Here is an 18,639-nt window from a genome sequence, read left to right on the forward strand (position 1 = left end):
CATTCTTCACACAGACTGCTATTGGTAATGAAATGACCACACCGGTCAGGCTCTGGTCACTGATTACTGTATACACCACGTGTCGTGTATCATATGAGTGAAGTGTTTAAAGGTCAGGTTGGTGATGAGTGTCCACTGTAATAGAAAGTGGTGCTATATCTCATATAGAGAATGGAAAAGAAAACAGTCGGCTGTTTCGCTGCATGATTATTTTACTCACTGGACGGATGTTGGTCAGTGTGGAAGTGTAACTAATACAACAGCTTCCTGAACTGTGTGGTCAGCACTGCTGCTGCCTGGATGAGCTGAGAGAAGAAACCATTCCACAGAACAGAGCAAGAGGAGCGAGGGAGGAGGAGGAATGAGCAGAGCATGAAGGACAGCACCAAAAAAAGAAGAAATATAGGCGCTGATGAATGGCATGTGTTTGTGTGTGAAATGATGGAGTAGTTTGTTGGACTGGAGTGCACACTGACAACACTGCTCCATCACCATGGCAACAAGGAGGCCTGCTCCATCTCCCTCACTGGCCTCACCATGCCACAAACACAGACAGACAGGAGAGAGGAGAGTGAGAGATAGAAAGACATGGAGAGGAAAAGAGAGAGAAAGACAGAGAGAGAGAGAAACACACACACACACACACACAAGGAGAGACATGGCCAGAGAGACAGACAGACACATACACACACACACACACAGATGGGGGGAGAGAGAGAGAGAGAGAGACAGACAGACAGACAGACAGACAGACAGACACGAGAGAGGAGAGTGAGAGAGAGAAAGACAGAGAGAGAGAGAGAGAGAGAAACACACTCACACACACACACACACACACACAAGGAGAGACATGGCCAGAGAGACAGACAGACACATACACACACACACACAGATGGGGGAGAGAGAGAGAGAGAGAGAGACAGACACACCCACCCACAGACACGAGAGAGGAGAGTGAGAGATAGAAAGACATGGAGAGGAAAAGAGAGAGAGAAAGACACACACACACACACACACACACACACAGAAGGAGAGACATGGCCAGAGAGACAGACACATACACACACACACACACACACACACAGAAGGAGAGAGACAGACACACACACAGACAGAGAGGTGAGCGAGAGATAGAATGACAGAGAGAGAAAGGGAGAGAGATAGACAGAGAGAGAGAGTGAGAAAGACAGCCAGACACAGAGAGAGAGAGAGAGAGAGAGAGAGAGACCGGTAGAAGAATGCCATTGAACTATGTGGAGTTATTGTGCCTTCAGTTGCTGTAATTACCTGAAAGAATGATCTGGATCATGAAGATGGTCATGTGATGCACTAATAAAATAAATCTCCACCTTTTAAGGGAAATGAATAGTTTCTGGATTTTACAACCTAAAAAAAGGAGTGGTATTTTTAGAAAGTGGGCTTTGTGATGAGGGTTATTCATAGCTCAGGAACACAGGACTGGATATTTTTAGAAGTGTCAGGTAATAAAACACGCAGAAACGTCTTTCAGAGAGGAAGAGGAGGAAAAGAGATGATGGAGAGATAAGCTTGTTTTCTGACCGGAAAGGGAGGACATTAGACATCTCACTCTCTCGCTCTCACTCACACACTTTGTGTCTCTCTCTCTCTCTCTCTCACGCTCGCTCTCACTCTCTCACTCACTGTCTCATTTTTATTGTTCTAGATTTCCCATAAAATAGATTGAGAAACATTTTTGCTGTGAATCAGCTTTCAGTAAAGGAGGATATTGAACACCAGGATTACAGTTTCCAGTCTTCTTGGGTGCGTCTCTACAGCCTTTAGACACATGGATTTGGGCTGTTTCTCTCATTCTTCTTGCCAGATCCTTCTCTCCGGCTCAGTCAGACTGGACATGGACTGCCATCTTCAGGTCTCTCCACAGATATTTTACAGAGTTAATCTCTGGGCTTTGGCAGGCCACTCAAGGACATTCAGAGAAGCCACTCCAGCATCGCTTAAATATATGCTTCGGGTTCAGTTAATGTGCTGAAAGGTGACCCTTCACCCCAGTTCAGAGAGTTCATATGCACTCATGTGCACTTTTCTTATTTATACTTCCAACAGTTCTGGCCAGTCCAAAAGTTCTGCTGCTGAGAAGCACCATGGAGCTCGATGCTGCCACCACCATGCTTCACTGCAGGGATTGTATTAGCTAGTTGATGAGCAGTCTTAATGCTTGGAGTTCTGCTCAAGAAGGTCAATTTCTCACTTTCTCATCAAACCAAGAATCTATTTCCTCATGCTCTAGGAGATCTGTAATTACCCACCATGCCCACAGAAGGCAGAGTGGCTTCTGACCCTCCACTGTAACATAAATGATTAGATGGAGTACCTTTTAAGATGATCGTCCCTCTGGCAAGTTCTCTTATCTCTGCTGAGGTCTTCTGAAGCTGAAGGGGAGGGGGGGTGTGAGCGAAAGAGAGGGAGAGAGGTACAGAGAGATGGGGAGAGAGAGGGACAGAGAGAGAGAAAGTGGGGGAGAGAGAGGGCGTAAATAAGAGGGAGAGAGAGAGAGATGTTAAACTAACTGAACAGATTGTCTGAATTATTAAGATGGTCATGTAATAGGAGTTGGATTAATATAATTTTTCTAAACTTTTAAGGGAAATGAATAGCATGTGGGTTCAGTGTAGATAATATATAACAGGTATTTTTTAGATACCAGAGGTCACTGGGTTCTCAGTCACCTCACTGACCTCAGATCACTAAGGTCTGCAGAAAACTGCATGTGCATCATGGCATGTTTTTGTAAGTAAATACACACTAAATGACTATTTTCCGACCCAGTGTATGAATCGTGTGCTCAGAAATATTGGCACCCTTCATGTGATTCAATGTAAAAAGAATAATCCATAAAAACACTGATTTGAGCTTAGACCTACAGGGACGTTAGATTAGACAGAACAGCGTCTTCCTGTAACGTCGAACAAGGCTGGAGACGTGCGCAGTCTTGGGTTTGTGCAACTCAGACCGGTCAATCCAGACCAGAGTTCAAATCCTGACACTGAGACATTTCTAGTTTCTGCAATGCTCTGGAAGAATGTTTGGCTTATCTTCTTGTTGAAAGCCCTATCTTTGGCCATGTCTGGACCTCCTGGATGAGGCAAGCGGGTTTCGAGTCGAAATCTGGTAGCCCTGGGGGTGAAATTCTTCTGACTCACATTTCGAGAGGAAATACTATTATATGAAAATGTAGTCCTGTTGCTTTCCTGTGCGTTTATTTTATACAGGCGTTTATCTGAATGGTGCACTGGAGAGCACTGTGAATGAGTGTGTGTGTGTGTGTGTGTGTGTGTGTGTGTGTGTGTGTGTAAGATGATGTGTGCATGTGCGCTCAGAACAGAACCAAAAAAGGAATGAAAGCAAAGCGCCTCAGAGGGCCGAGTCCGAGCGTGTTTCAGCCACTGCCAAACTATTCCTGTAAAAGTGCACTTTCGGTGGTTGCACACTCCGGACACGGCAGGAGAGGGGCGGGAGATGAACGAGGGACTGAAGGGAAAGACACAAAGAGAAAGAAGACACCAGTGTGTGTTGTTTCATGTGGAAATTATGGATCTTTTGCGGTAGTGACCGATCCCGGGGCTGATCCGGGGTTCAGGGCTTTTTGTCTCTGTGTATATACACTGAGATTGTACAAACACACACACACACTCCTGGGTTTTTGTTTTACATGGTATCATATATAAAAATCTGTTTCGTTCTATATGAGCTAAGCATGTTCATCACACTGTAACCTCTCTCCTGTCTTTTCTCTCTCGCTTTCTTTCTCATTTTCTGTCGGTTTTCAAGTCTTATCAGGTCTGTCAGACTCATTTCAGCTGCAGGAACGGGAGAGGGGGAGAGGGAGTGAGAAAGAGAGGGAGAGACAGGTAGGGAGAGAGGGAGTGAGAAAGAGAGGGAGAGACAGGTAGGGAGAGAGGGAGTGAGAAAGAGAGGGAGAGACAGGTAGGGAGAGAGGGAGTGAGAAAGAGAGGGAGAGACAGGTAGGGAGAGAGGGAGTGAGAAAGAGAGGGAGAGACAGGTAGGGAGAGAGGGAGTGAGACAGAGAGGGAGAGACAGGTAGGGAGAGAGGGAGTGAGACAGAGAGGGAGAGACAGGTAGGGAGAGAGGGAGTGAGACAGAGAGGGAGAGACAGGTAGGGAGAGAGGGAGTGAGACAGAGAGGGAGAGACAGGTAGGGAGAGAGGGAGTGAGACAGAGAGGGAGAGACAGGTAGGGAGAGAGGGAGTGAGACAGAGAGGGAGAGACAGGTAGGGAGAGAGGGAGTGAGACAGAGAGGGAGAGACAGGTAGGGAGAGAGGGAGTGAGACAGAGAGGGAGAGACAGGTAGGGAGAGAGGGAGTGAGACAGAGAGGGAGAGACAGGTAGGGAGAGAGGGAGTGAGACAGAGAGGGAGAGACAGGTAGGGAGAGAGGGAGTGAGACAGAGAGGGAGAGACAGGTAGGGAGAGAGGGAGTGAGACAGAGAGGGAGAGACAGGTAGGGAGAGAGGGAGTGAGACAGAGAGGGAGAGACAGGTAGGGAGAGAGGGAGTGAGACAGAGAGGGAGAGACAGGTAGGGAGAGAGGGAGTGAGACAGAGAGGGAGAGACAGGTAGGGAGAGAGGGAGTGAGACAGAGAGGGAGAGACAGGTAGGGAGAGAGGGAGTGAGACAGAGAGGGAGAGACAGGTAGGGAGAGAGGGAGTGAGACAGAGAGGGAGAGACAGGTAGGGAGAGAGGGAGTGAGACAGAGAGGGAGAGACAGGTAGGGAGAGAGGGAGTGAGACAGAGAGGGAGAGACAGGTAGGGAGAGAGGGAGTGAGACAGAGAGGGAGAGACAGGTAGGGAGAGAGGGAGTGAGACAGAGAGGGAGAGACAGGTAGGGAGAGAGGGAGTGAGACAGAGAGGGAGAGACAGGTAGGGAGAGAGGGAGTGAGACAGAGAGGGAGAGACAGGTAGGGAGAGAGGGAGTGAGACAGAGAGGGAGAGACAGGTAGGGAGAGAGGGAGTGAGACAGAGAGGGAGAGACAGGTAGGGAGAGAGGGAGTGAGACAGAGAGGGAGAGACAGGTAGGGAGAGAGGGAGTGAGACAGAGAGGGAGAGACAGGTAGGGAGAGAGGGAGTGAGACAGAGAGGGAGAGACAGGTAGGGAGAGAGGGAGTGAGACAGAGAGGGAGAGACAGGTAGGGAGAGAGGGAGTGAGACAGAGAGGGAGAGACAGGTAGGGAGAGAGGGAGTGAGACAGAGAGGGAGAGACAGGTAGGGAGAGAGGGAGTGAGACAGAGAGGGAGAGACAGGTAGGGAGAGAGGGAGTGAGACAGAGAGGGAGAGACAGGTAGGGAGAGAGGGAGTGAGACAGAGAGGGAGAGACAGGTAGGGAGAGAGGGAGTGAGACAGAGAGGGAGAGACAGGTAGGGAGAGAGGGAGTGAGACAGAGAGGGAGAGACAGGTAGGGAGAGAGGGAGTGAGACAGAGAGGGAGAGACAGGTAGGGAGAGAGGGAGTGAGACAGAGAGGGAGAGACAGGTAGGGAGAGAGGGAGTGAGACAGAGAGGGAGAGACAGGTAGGGAGAGAGGGAGTGAGACAGAGAGGGAGAGACAGGTAGGGAGAGAGGGAGTGAGACAGAGAGGGAGAGACAGGTAGGGAGAGAGGGAGTGAGACAGAGAGGGAGAGACAGGTAGGGAGAGAGGGAGTGAGACAGAGAGGGAGAGACAGGTAGGGAGAGAGGGAGTGAGACAGAGAGGGAGAGACAGGTAGGGAGAGAGGGAGTGAGACAGAGAGGGAGAGACAGGTAGGGAGAGAGGGAGTGAGACAGAGAGGGAGAGACAGGTAGGGAGAGAGGGAGTGAGACAGAGAGGGAGAGACAGGTAGGGAGAGAGGGAGTGAGACAGAGAGGGAGAGACAGGTAGGGAGAGAGGGAGTGAGACAGAGAGGGAGAGACAGGTAGGGAGAGAGGGAGTGAGACAGAGAGGGAGAGACAGGTAGGGAGAGAGGGAGTGAGACAGAGAGGGAGAGACAGGTAGGGAGAGAGGGAGTGAGACAGAGAGGGAGAGACAGGTAGGGAGAGAGGGAGTGAGACAGAGAGGGAGAGACAGGTAGGGAGAGAGGGAGTGAGACAGAGAGGGAGAGACAGGTAGGGAGAGAGGGAGTGAGACAGAGAGGGAGAGACAGGTAGGGAGAGAGGGAGTGAGACAGAGAGGGAGAGACAGGTAGGGAGAGAGGGAGTGAGACAGAGAGGGAGAGACAGGTAGGGAGAGAGGGAGTGAGACAGAGAGGGAGAGACAGACAGGAAGGGAGGGAGGGAGGGAGGGAGAAAGAGAGAGAGAGACAGACAGGAAGGGAGGGAGGGAGGGAGGGAGGGAGAAAGAGAGAGAGAGACAGACAGGAAGGGAGGGAGGGAGGGAGGGAGGGAGAAAGAGAGAGAGAGACAGACAGGAAGGGAGGGAGGGAGGGAGAAAGAGAGAGAGAGACAGACAGGAAGGGAGGGAGGGAGGGAGGGAGGGAGAAAGAGAGAGAGAGAGAGAGACAGACAGAGGGAGGGAGAAAGAGAGGGAGAGACAGGTAGGGAGAGAGAAAGAGAGGGAGACAGGGAGGGAGAAAGGGAGAGAGAGAGAGACAGGAAGGGAGACAGGGAGGGAGAAAGGGAGAGAGAGAGAGAGACAGGAAGGGAGACGGGGAGGGAGAAAGGGAGAGAGAGACAGGTAGGGAGAGAGAAAGAGAGGGAGACAGGGAGGGAGAAAGGGAGAGAGAGAGAGACAGGAAGGGAGACGGGGAGGGAGAAAGGGAGAGAGAGAGAGAGACAGACAGGAAGGGAGGGAGGGAGAAAGAGAGAGAGAGACAGAGGGAGGGAGAAAGAGAGAGAGACAGACAGGAAGGGAGGGAGGGAGAAAGAGAGAGAGAGACAGACAGAGGGAGGGAGGGAGGGAGGGAGGGAGAAAGAGAGAGACAGAGACAGGGAGGGAGAAAGAGAGAGTGATGGAGGGAGAGAGGGAGGAGAGAGAGAGGGAGAGAAGGGGAGAGAGAGACAGAGGGAGAGATTGGGAGAGAAGGACAGAGGGAGAGAAAGGGAGAGAGAGAGAGACCGAGGGAGAGGCAGTGAGAGAAGGGGGGGGGGGAGTGAGGGAGGGCTTCCCCCTCTATGTTAAAAAGTAAAAGAGAATATAGAGCAGAACCCAGAGAGACTCTCGGCTCCACATCTGGAAACAGTTAGGGTGAAATGTGCTTGGAGCCGAGTGACAGAGCGAGGGAGCAGCCTTCATACCACACATTAAAACTGTATGAAAGAGAGGAAGCCTTCTCGCCTCGCCTCGCCTCGCCTCGCTCTCCATACTGCTTTCTCTCATTGTCAGGTGTTTTGTTTTGGTTTTTGAGGAATAATGTCCCGCAGGTTTCCTCTGAGAGTTCCACCTGAGTAGGTGTACAATGAGAGCCGCTTGTTCCGTAAAGCTTTTCAGTTCAGTACGATGCAGGAAGTCGTTCAGGGCGTTCCTTCTGGTTTTGTGGACCTTCTACAATCCATAAACAAACGCATGCTAACGCAAAACTTCGGAATTGCCGTGAGAAGCCGCGAGGCTTCACTTCAGCTGAATTAACACTAAACAGCAGGCTGGATATTTCTCCTTACACATCCCATACAGGTGCTGGTTTTCTCAGTCTCTGTGGGCTGAGATGTAACGAGACGCGTATGCTGACCATCACTTACAGGCTGAATTTCTGGCAAATGCTGACCATCAGCTTTTCTTAGAGACAGAATTTCTGGCAGAACAGACTTTATGACTTTATGATCTGGAGCTTCTGACTTCCAGGTGAAGCTCTGGCAATGTCACGGTCTCTCACACACACACACACACACACACACACACACACACACACACACACACACACACACACACACACACACACACACACACATCTACAGGTATATAGGTGGGTGATATGTCTCATAAACCTTAAAAATTGTGGCTTGTGGATTATATTATTATTTCTGTCCGATCTTGCACCGCTACACACACACACACACCTGACCAGGTACAAACTCAGCCCTGACATGTTCGATCTGATTATCTTACCCTGCCCTGGGCAATAACTTCCAACTAAGGAAATGGAAACAAACACAACACAAGACAAATGCACTTGTTGCAGACCAACACACACACTCTCTCTCACACACACACACACACACACGCTTGTGACTTTCTGGGATCCTTCCAGTGAAGTGCATCATTTCCAGCGAAGTACAATCAACCTCTCAGCTAATCGGCTGCATGGAAAGCCTCTGTAGGCCTGTATAAGGATGTTGGTTCAGGGTTTTGGGTCCATTGTCCTTAGGAATACACGTCCTTAACACTTTACAGTCACACCCACAGTGTTTGATATGCCGTGTGTGTGTGTGATAGAGTGCACAAGGACTTTGTACACTTTCTGACCTCATAATCAGAGGCCTGAGCTCTGCCTACTGCAAAATATGTCCGTATAACGTGTGTGTGTGTGTGTGTGTTACAGGCTATGATTTAGTAAGGCATTTAACCTCGGGTATGATTTCGTGATTCAAGTCCTAAAAAGCACTAAAAAAAACCACCAGGTTGCATCACAAAGAAGCAGCAAAATCAGAAGAAGATATTAAATAATAAAAAGTTTTAGTTTATGGACCTTTTAAAGACTGAAATGATCCAGGAAATTGAAAAAACTGACATGATATCCTACTGTAATCTATTTAGAATAATGGCTTAGAAGAATGAGTGAGCTGACCATTCCTTTTGTAACACACACACACACTTAACATTTAATGTTTATAGAGCTCATAGAGCCATCACGGGAGTTGGGGGTGGGTGGGTTATGATTTTCTTATTTTCTAAGCAATATATTATGACTATACAATAAAGTCAAGTAGAATTTAATGATCTTTGACTCTGGTTCTGATAAATAGGCAGAATATCACTGTTCACATTTAATAGTTTGTTTGTGATTTTTAAAAAAATTTTTTTACAAGGTTCCCCGACTGTAAATAAGCTAACGTTAAATCATACGCTTTATTCTACAAAGTCTTTGTATTTTATGACCCGCCTCTCGACAGGCCATCACTTCTGAGACGCTTTGTGTTTACGCCCTAGAGCTTGAAAACCTTGCCGATGTTCTTCCCAGAACAGACTTTGCGGCCCTCAGTCACACTAAAAACATCTCCAGAATGTCAGAACAACATTTACGGGTTTATTTTTTTGCTTAATACAACAGTCCACATGGCAGTGGTAGAGAAGGACACTAATTATAGAGCGCCGGATCACAGTGCTACTGACTGGAGGAGGTTGTGAGGTTTTAGTGTAATGCTGTGTCCCCAGTTAGAGCCGTGTTTGTTAAAGTGGACGATGTGGGAGGATGTGGAAGCCTATAGGCGCGTGTGAAGGATATGCAGATTACGTTCATCTCTGACCGCAGGAAAACACTCAGCATGAGTCGTCACACGCACAGAAATAGCGCTCATTTCGGAAACGGAAGCCGTTTTAGACGAAAGTCTCATGGTGTCAGCTGATCAGATGACGATAAACTGTTGATTTTATTTGTTTTTAACATCAGCAGCAGCTTGTGAGCTTGTGTGTAGATGTTGGTGAGGTCACACATAGCCTTCACGTCATGGCCTCAAACGAAATAAAGTCAGTAGGCTATCACACTTGACCTGATTTATTTATTTATTAAAGAGTAGTCCTCTAGTAACTGAGAGTTGACAACGCGTTGTCACCTAGCATGCAGTTCATTTTGAGCGGTTTGCTTTTTAGAAATAAATTTGTATGTTTCCCAAAGACACAGGGTTGCCAGGTTTCAGCCCACGTCAGCATTTTCTGAAACTAGCTCAAAAAATCCTGGGAACTGGAAAGGGAGACACATTTTTCAGGTTCTTTTGTCTTTAGTGTAGAGAAACAAGGTCACCTTGCTGCACACACATGGGATATTCTAATGGGATGCACGTTATTCACTCTACAAATCCCCCTTTATCGTTGCAATATCTTACTGTAGATATGGTTTTGTACACCATAAATACACTGTCTGTACTTACAATTTGTCTTTGTTTTCAATTATTTATTAAATTTCATTCTGATAATTTGCTATAAAACAAGGCCACAGAGTTTTTATCATTTATCAGAATTTTGTGTACATATTATGACTCTGCCAACCCACAGTGAATGTTCATTAACTGTCTTAACTAAAAATGTTGTTAGAGTGGACATCAGGATTTGATTGGACGATTTCTGCTCCAGTGGGTGTATCCCAGTAAGTTAGAGCTCCATGCAGTTCCCATTTTCGACCACTAGGTGCACTAAAATCTCAGGAAGTTGTGAGCCTCGTGATGTCACATCTGAAAAGCTGTACAAATCAATGGGATGTCGGCTTATCTGTCCAATCGCAGTATTGTTTAAAACGTTGATCACTCAAAAGATGCTTTTTATTATATAATAGTTGAGATTAAGGACTGAATGATGGATGTAAATGATGTGCGGCTCTGCTCCACCCCCCACCCCCCTTTGGTCGAGTGGCGACTGATCCATACTTTCCTTTCTGTTTCCTATTCCATCCTGTAGGAACCCAGAACAACTGAAGCAGCTCCACGATCAGGTCCTCCTAGAGCAGCAGGAAGCCGCTAAGTGGCAGCAATCACAGCAGCCTGAACCGAAAGCCCCGCCCCTTCCCCAGCAGCAGCAGCAGCCGCCGCCTCAGGAGGTCCCGCCTCCATCTCCGCCTCTTCCCCCTCCTCCCTCCTTCCAGGAGCTGGAGTGCAGCACCATGCAGACGAGCACGTTCAACTATGCCCGCCCCAAGCAATTCATCGCCGCCCAATCTCCCATCAGCCCCAGCGGCGGTTCGGTGAGCTACTCCACCCAGTCCTCCACCTCCTCAGGCTCCAGTTTGGCATCGCCACTCTCGCCCTCCTCTACCCACAAACCGTTTGGCCGTGTCACCCTGCCGCCTTTCCAGCCGTTGCCTAAAGGAGGCAGCGTGGAGTCGCCAGGCTCGCCTTCCTTTCCTCCTCCTCCTCCACCCTTCCTCAGCTCTAGCACCGTCACCTCTCCCTGTGGCCCACCGCAGGACTTTCCCCCTCCGCCACCTCCGCCCCCACCTCCTGTCACCACAAGCCCCACCCGTTCTGACAGCTCCTCCCCTTTCACACCCAAGCCCCAGTCACCTGCTGGGTATTTGGTGTCTGTGCTGCCGGCCACGCCCCCTGCACCACCTGTCAATGCACTAGGGCTGCCCAAAGGAAACGGCACAGTGTAAGTACCTGTTCCCCTCTGCTGCTTTTAGCGCTGATCACAATTTATTTATTATTTAAACGTTGATGCATTCTGAAGTGGTAATTACGAGTAAGTCGTGTTCATGTGCTTTATTGTCAGAGACAACTCCAAGTTAATTCCATATGGATCATATTTCTTTTTTATTTTAGTTTTATTTTGATAATGATAGTGGAATTGTGGTCAAGTTTATTATATCATGCTGTAGAAATCTCCCAACATGCATAGACCTGCTGCTTCTTTACATAAATACATAACACGAGCGACAAAACAGCCATTACGAACAGTTAGAAAAATGAACAAAACCTGTCCTTCTGGAACCAAACACCTCCTCCTCCTCCGTCATGGTGATTTAGGCCTCGGTTATCATAACGATCTCTGTTTTCCAGTCGTAATTACGACTTATGCAACTTCCTAGCGGGAAACTTGTATTTAAGATGATTCCGATAGCACACGAAGGGCGCATAATGACATGTCATGTCGAAACAAAGCTCTTTTTTTGTTGATCGAAAATGACTCATGATTAAAAAGGAGTAAAAGAGTTTGCTTCTCTGAATAAATGTGGTAAAAAATTTAGATTGCAGCTTTAAGCAAATCCTGATTTCTCATTTTAGCTTTGATTGAGCAGCCCTTTCTTTCTTTCTTTCTTTCTTTCTTTCTTTCTTTCTTTCTTTCTTTCTTTCTTTCTTTCTTTCTCTCTCTCTCTCTCTCTCTCTCTCTTTCTTTCTTTCTTTCTTTCTTTCTTTCTTTCTTTCTTTCTTTCTCTCTCTCTCTCTCTCTCTCTCTCTTTCTTTCTTTCTTTCTTTCTCTCTCTCTCTCTCTCTCTCTCTCTCTCTCTCTCTCTCTTTCTCTATCTAAAGTCACTAGCGCACACTTCACCCTAAACAAAGCCACATGTTCACGTCCCACCAAGTGCACGGCTTTTTTGATGTTTAAGTGATCGGCAGTAGTGCACTGTGCAGGGAGCGTGTATTGTAATTTGGAGCGTAGCCACGGACTCCTGCAGCTGCTCTGCGGCTCCTGGATAGAAGCTCATGTTTACATTCTTATAAAGCATGTTTATAGAGATGGAAGGACCTTTTTAGAGACAGGAGGGGGAATGTTTGTGTGTGTGTGTGTGTGTGTTCTGAGTTAAAACAAAGAGCTTTATCAAAGTGTGTGTTTATGCCTCGGAATGATATAAATGGGACGTTGGAGGATGGCAGTATCAAGGTCTTTTGTGGGAAAATGGGTCATAATAAGTGTTGTCTTACAACACACACACACACATACACACACACATACTGTTCACTCACTCACTCGCTTTCATATTAACTGGTCAGGGGCATTGTGGATCACTGGGAATGAGGCAGGGATATACCCTGGATCAGAAACCCGGCCCCCTCACACACACACTTATACACACTCAGAAAGCCATTCATCTCAGTTAATCCACGTACTGGCTTGTTTCTTGGGATGAACATGCAGAGAAACTCTGTAGTCAGTAAACAGAGCTCAGGATTAAACCACGAGGCAAGCCTACCTACTGCACCACCGCCTTGTGCACACCGTTACACTACACAATTACTGACCCCAGCAGCTGGGCAGTGAAAACTGCTCTTATCTTATCTTCAGAAATAAGAGCTCTGCGTGCTTAGATCAACGTGAGATCTCTAGCTGAGGGTCATCTCGGCTTTATTCGAGCTGATGAAGTGCGTGCTACAACCGTAAATTTACACTTCAAAAAGAAACCTTTCCTTCTTCTGTGTCCCTGCAACCGTCTTTTATCATCGAAGACTGTGAATAAAAGATTTAGATTTTTATAAATATCCTTTTACATGTACACACATTTCTGTGACCCTGTAGGGTTTTATGTGGTTTTGTGTAGGACCAAATAAAGGTGTGTGTGTGTGTGGGTTGGGGGTGGGGCTCGGGGTGGGGGGGTAGTTTAGCAGGGTTTCTGATGGGCATGTCAGTGTTTAGGCCGCGATCGGCTGATCTGACCTGGCCAGTAGTCAGGAGGCGGGGCAGTTACAGGGACCAGAGAAGATAGGGGGTGGGACAGTCAGGAGGACTAGGGAAGACAGGGGGCGGGACATCCAGCATCTGTCAGTCAGAACTGTGTCTCCTGGGTTTGAGACATGATTTCTGTGAGAGCTGGAGGAGATTTTTGAGCAGAACAGATGTTCAGAAGGATCAGCTCACTCCAGACAGGATACGTTCCACATTTTTACAACCGCTTATGAATTCTCACACGTCCATGACACCAGAGCAGTCTGATGGGTTTTTGGAAGGCTTTTCTGCAGTGTCTCGACAATGGCCGATTGTAATAAATGGTGACACTGATAAATCAAATAAGATTTCTCTACTGGAGTTATTTAATGCAGTCTGACACAGTCCATGAGGAGCTAGAGGAACTGTATAACTTGCATTACATTTCAAATACATTAGAGCAGCCATTAATAATTTATTCTCCACAAAGCATCTTGCATCAACGTTTTGCGTTGCATTGCTATTAAACAGGTACACAAAGTCTTATTTCAGTTAAAATTCTGCTGTCTTTTCTTTTCTCTGTCCCGTGCGGCTGTCAAACAGCGGGTTCCTGCGGAAGAGCAACCGCACTCCACGGATCGTAAGCGACTCCGAGATCCAGGACTCGAAAGATGCCGTCATTCAAGACCTGGAGAGGAAGCTGCGCTTTAAAGAGGAACGTGTCAGCAATGGCCAGCAGGTGTGTGTGTGTGTGTGTGTGTGTGTCACACATGAATAAAGGATTATTAACAGGTTTCAGACTCTAATAAACACACCATAACTCTTACAGAAAACAGAATATTATGGAGAACCTCATTTCTATCTACTGCATCTTTACAGTCTGTGGAATTCTCACGAACAGCAGTTTTCCCCAAAAATGTGAAACTCTTGAAATTCTCTTTATTCGAATTAGTTGAACTTGCTGTCTAATTATCTGCTTCCATTTAATGTAGTGAATAAATGTATAAGGGATCATAGCACTGTTTCCCAGCCTGAATAAAGCTGGCCTGTGCTTTTTCCCCCACATTGTAGCTCATCAATAAAAAAACAACTCAAGCCCATGATAACTGCGACGACTCGAGTCAGTGTTTTAGATTAAACACGCAAAAATGTCTGTATTGATTGATCTACTTGGATACAAGTGAGCCGCCATGCTGTTTTGAGGTCACTTGTGGATATCAGCGGAGTTGAGCAGACCAACTCGGATGTTTCTTTGCTTCTTTTTCTGGACGGTGGTCAGGAATTACAAGTCGAATGTGGCGTCAGGTTATGGGTCTGTGTACTGCATTAAAGAATTATTTGCAAGCCATATTTATTTTTGGTGCAAATCGATCTCAATTCGATTTATGGCGCTTGGTTAAATGTTACTGAAGGGATGGGAAGAGATGAGCTGGATATCGGTCCACTTCCTGTGTGTGTGTTCCTAGTAGAAACCCAACCGAACAAACCCCCTCCAGCACTGACTCGGCATGGTCACTAATCGTTCGTGTAGTAAAACTCCTCTAAAATGACAAGTGCTGTGAGAATGTGACACACTAACCTGAGCCCTCACCCATTAATCCTGCTTGCTTTCAGAGGTTAACCTATGAAGAGAAGATGGCTCGCAGGCTTCTGGGGGCTGACAACGCAGCCACAGTGTTTAACACACAACAAACAGAGGAGGAGCCCCCTACACAGGTACACACACACACTAACCTGGTATATCTACATGCTGCACCTTCAGGGGGACCAGATACGAGTCTCTGCTCACATCTGCTTAATGCGTTCATCTTAACATTATTCTTCCATTAAAGCTGCAGTCTGTAATTTTGTGCAGTTGATTATAAAATTTGTGTCCATGATGATGATTTCTCCCCACATATTGTAGTGGTCTCAGTAGTTTCTTCCTGTAAGGGATTCTGTGTTTATTTTTCTGGCCCAGAATGTAGCCCCACTCCTACTAGCACTAAGCCGCTCAGCACCACCTCTATTTTTTCTCCTTAAAAGGCAACTTGGTGGTCAATATTTACAGCATCGCAAGGGTTCTGAGGAACTCTTCAACATAAAAAGCTTTGCCGTCTTGTGTACGTTCTCTCCATGTGATGCTGAAAGTGATCAGGAGGTAAACTAGTGACATGTATGAGAGGTAACCAGTGAGGATTTTTACTTATTGCTCCTTTAATCTGAACTCATCTTGCACATGGCCTGTTTTATCAGGTAAAGTATGTGGTATTTTTGAAAAGTAAAATTAAAAAAAGAGACAGACAGACGGAGTGAGAGAGACCGAGTGAAAGAGATGGACAGAAATAGGGACAGACAGACAGACGGAGTGAGATAGATGGAGTGAAAGAGATGGACAGAAATAGGGACAGACAGACAGACATAGAGAGATAGATACAGACAGAGAGATAGATAGATGGATAGATAAACAGACAGACAGATAGATAGATAGATAGATAGATAGATAGATAGATGGATGGATGGATGGATGGATGGATGGATGGATGGATGGATGGATTGTCTATCTATCTATCTGTCTATCTATCTATCTGACAGACAGACAGGCAGATAGAGAGAGATAGATACAGACAGAGATAGATGGATAGATAGATAGACAGACAGACAGACAGACAGACAGACAGATAGAGAGAGAGAGATACAGACAGACAGAGAGAGAGAGACAGACATAGATAGATAGATAGATAGATAGATAGATAGATAGATAGATAGATAGAGAGAGAGAGAGAGAGACAGACAGATAGAGAGAGAGGGATGAGGGTGACTGTGAGGTAAGTTTATGCATGTGGTTGTGTATAAGTTTAATACAGTCTGAGCCCAGGATGTGATGTCATCAGATAGCGACTGGCTGTTCTCTGATCTTTCTACAGGAAAGCAGTTCAGCACATTCAGAGTTTGTCCCTCAAAAGGTTATCCAAAGCCTGCTCCACTGTCCTGTCTGTCTTTTTCCTCTTTCCCTCATCACTCTGCTCATTCCTGTGCTTTGGATTGAAAGAATGCCAGCTATGTTCACTGCACTGTTTTTTTTCCTTTTGTCTCACCAATCAGAGTCCATGGTCTGAGCTGTGTGATATTCTGCTCTCTTTAATATTAGCTTCAAAATTCACAGCAATCTTTAAGGTGTGTGACACAATCAGGTGATTGGGGTGAGAATCAGAGAAGGGGTCTGGGCCAAGATCTGGGTTGGGGGGGGGGTGAGAATCGGAGAAGGGGTCTGGGCTAAGATGGGGGGGGGTATAATCAGAGAAGGGGTCTAGGCCGAGATGGGGGGGTATAATCAGAGAAGGGGTCTGTGCAGAGATGGGGGGGGTATAATCGGAGAAGGGGTCTGGGCCGAGATGGGGGGGGGGGTATAATCAGAGAAGGGGTCTGTGCAGAGATGGGGGGGGGGGTATAATCGGAGAAGGGGTCTGGGCCGAGATGGGGGGGGGTATAATCGGAGAAGGGGTCTGGGCCGAGATGGGGGGGGGGTATAATCGGAGAAGGGGTCTGGGCCGAGATGGGGGGGGGTATAATCGGAGAAGGGGTCTGGGCCGAGATGGGGGGGGGTATAATCGGAGAAGGGGTCTGGGCCGAGATGGGGGGGGGTATAATCGGAGAAGGGGTCTGGGCCGAGATGGGGGGGGGTATAATCGGAGAAGGGGTCTGGGCCGAGATGGGGGGGGGGTATAATCGGAGAAGGGGTCTGGGCCGAGATGGGGTCTATGCAGAGATGGGGGGGGGGGGGGTAAAAGGGGAGAAGGGGTCTGGGCCGAGATGGGGTCTATGCAGAGATGGGGGGGGTATAATCGGAGAAGGGGTCTGTGCAGAGATGGGTTTTGATCTGCTGTGATGGTCATCACGGTTTTCTCTTTCAATTTTTCAACGCAAAGGTGATTCTGTGGATCTCAGTTCAGTCTAATGTTCACTGAATGCTCTGTACATCTGTGTGTGTGAATATTCGTGGGTGAGGGTGAGGGGCGGGTGGAGAAGGAAGGAAGAAAGAAGGAAAGAAAGAGAAAGAAAGAATTAATGGATTTGGGGAAAGTGATTGAAGTCAGGTAGGTGAGAGAGAGAGAGAGAGAGAGAGAGTAAGAGAGAGGGAAGGATGAGGGAGAAAGAACTGTGCACTACAATCCACACTTCCTCACACATCCCTGCGCTCACGCTTTTCCCCACTTTGCAGCCTCACAGTGATTTGAGTGTTTTGTGTTTTGAGCTAAACTCCAGTGCCTAGCATGTGTTTCTAACTCCTAGCTCTGGTATTGTTTAACTCTCAGGAGTACAAGGTGTCGAGCTTCGAGCAGCGTCTGATCAGTGAGATCGAGTTCCGACTGGAGCGCTCCCCGGTGGAGGAGAGCGACGAGGACGTCCAGCATGAGGACGACCCTCTGAGGGACTGCGTGGCACCTTTCTTCGACCACAAACTCAAACACTTCAAAGTGTTCGAGGGCATGCCGGTCACCTTCAGCTGCAAGGTCATCGGAGACCCCAAGCCAAAGGTCAGAGGTCAATGTAGCTGTAACGAAAGAGAGAAAGGGGGGGTGGGGGGCAGAGAGAGAGGAAGGGGGATAGAGAGAGAGAGAGAGAGAAGAAAAGCTAGAGGAGAGTGAAGTAAGACAGTGACAGGGATTACTGCTGGAGGTTTAATATTATTATTAAAGTTGATATTTGTCTGCTGCGACAATTCACTGCTGCCATATATGGATGTGGTGCTCTCTCGCTCGCTCTCTCTCTCTCTCTCTCTCGCTCTCTCTCTCGCTCTCTCTCTCTCTAGTCACTGTCAGTGCGAAACTTGAAAACAAAGAGCGCTCTTCATACTTGGATATATATATACGAAGAGAAGAATGCTGGATAAGATTGCTGACATGTTGAGTGGCTTTGTGTGTGTGTGTGTAGGTGTACTGGTTTAAAGATGGAAAACAGATCTCCAAACGGAGCGAGCACTACCGCATCAGTCGAGATCCGGACGGTACCTGCTCCCTGCACACAGCCGCTGCCTCTCTGGATGACGATGGCAACTACACCATCATGGCTGGCAATCCTGGGGTACACCTGCATGCCTCGTCACCTTCATTAGATCACTTTCTAAGGCAGTTAAGGCAAAAATCTGGGTTCAGGGACTGTGAGGAAATAATGGCACCCTCAAGAATTTATGTAACTGTTACACACACCTACTGAACACCATTAACACACGCCCTTCAGTGAGTTTTATGTCACACTCCTTATGCTAGAAACATGTTAACCCATGAGCCCAGACTTTACCTTCCTCACTCTGATATCTATATACTTCCTATTAGTTTTATTGAACAATCAAGAGGGCAAAAATTTGTTATTTGTAGTTGTAGTTATGCATGTGGGTTTGTGAATAATCT

The 18,639-nt window shown here is 47.4% G+C and overlaps 1 protein-coding gene across 5 annotated transcripts in view; it reads left to right on the top strand.

The window, feature by feature from the left end:
- The window catches only part of palld (palladin, cytoskeletal associated protein), a 105,470-nt gene that overhangs the window by 78,278 nt on the left and 8,553 nt on the right, over positions 1-18,639 (top strand). For 4 of the 5 annotated variants that reach the window (XM_058378911.1, XM_058378912.1, XM_058378915.1 and 1 more), the window contains 6 exons: positions 10,571-11,260; positions 13,853-13,988; positions 14,864-14,965; positions 16,156-16,194; positions 17,545-17,766; positions 18,164-18,313. In XM_058378911.1, the coding sequence (XP_058234894.1) occupies positions 10,571-11,260; positions 13,853-13,988; positions 14,864-14,965; positions 16,156-16,194; positions 17,545-17,766; positions 18,164-18,313 (1,339 nt within the window). The remainder of the gene's footprint in view (positions 1-10,570; positions 11,261-13,852; positions 13,989-14,863; positions 14,966-16,155; positions 16,195-17,544; positions 17,767-18,163; positions 18,314-18,639) is intronic. The other variant, XM_058378914.1, reaches the window with a different exon arrangement.

This window comes from Hemibagrus wyckioides, linkage group LG25 (assembly GCF_019097595.1).
Source record: "Hemibagrus wyckioides isolate EC202008001 linkage group LG25, SWU_Hwy_1.0, whole genome shotgun sequence".
NCBI lineage: Eukaryota > Metazoa > Chordata > Actinopteri > Siluriformes > Bagridae > Hemibagrus > Hemibagrus wyckioides.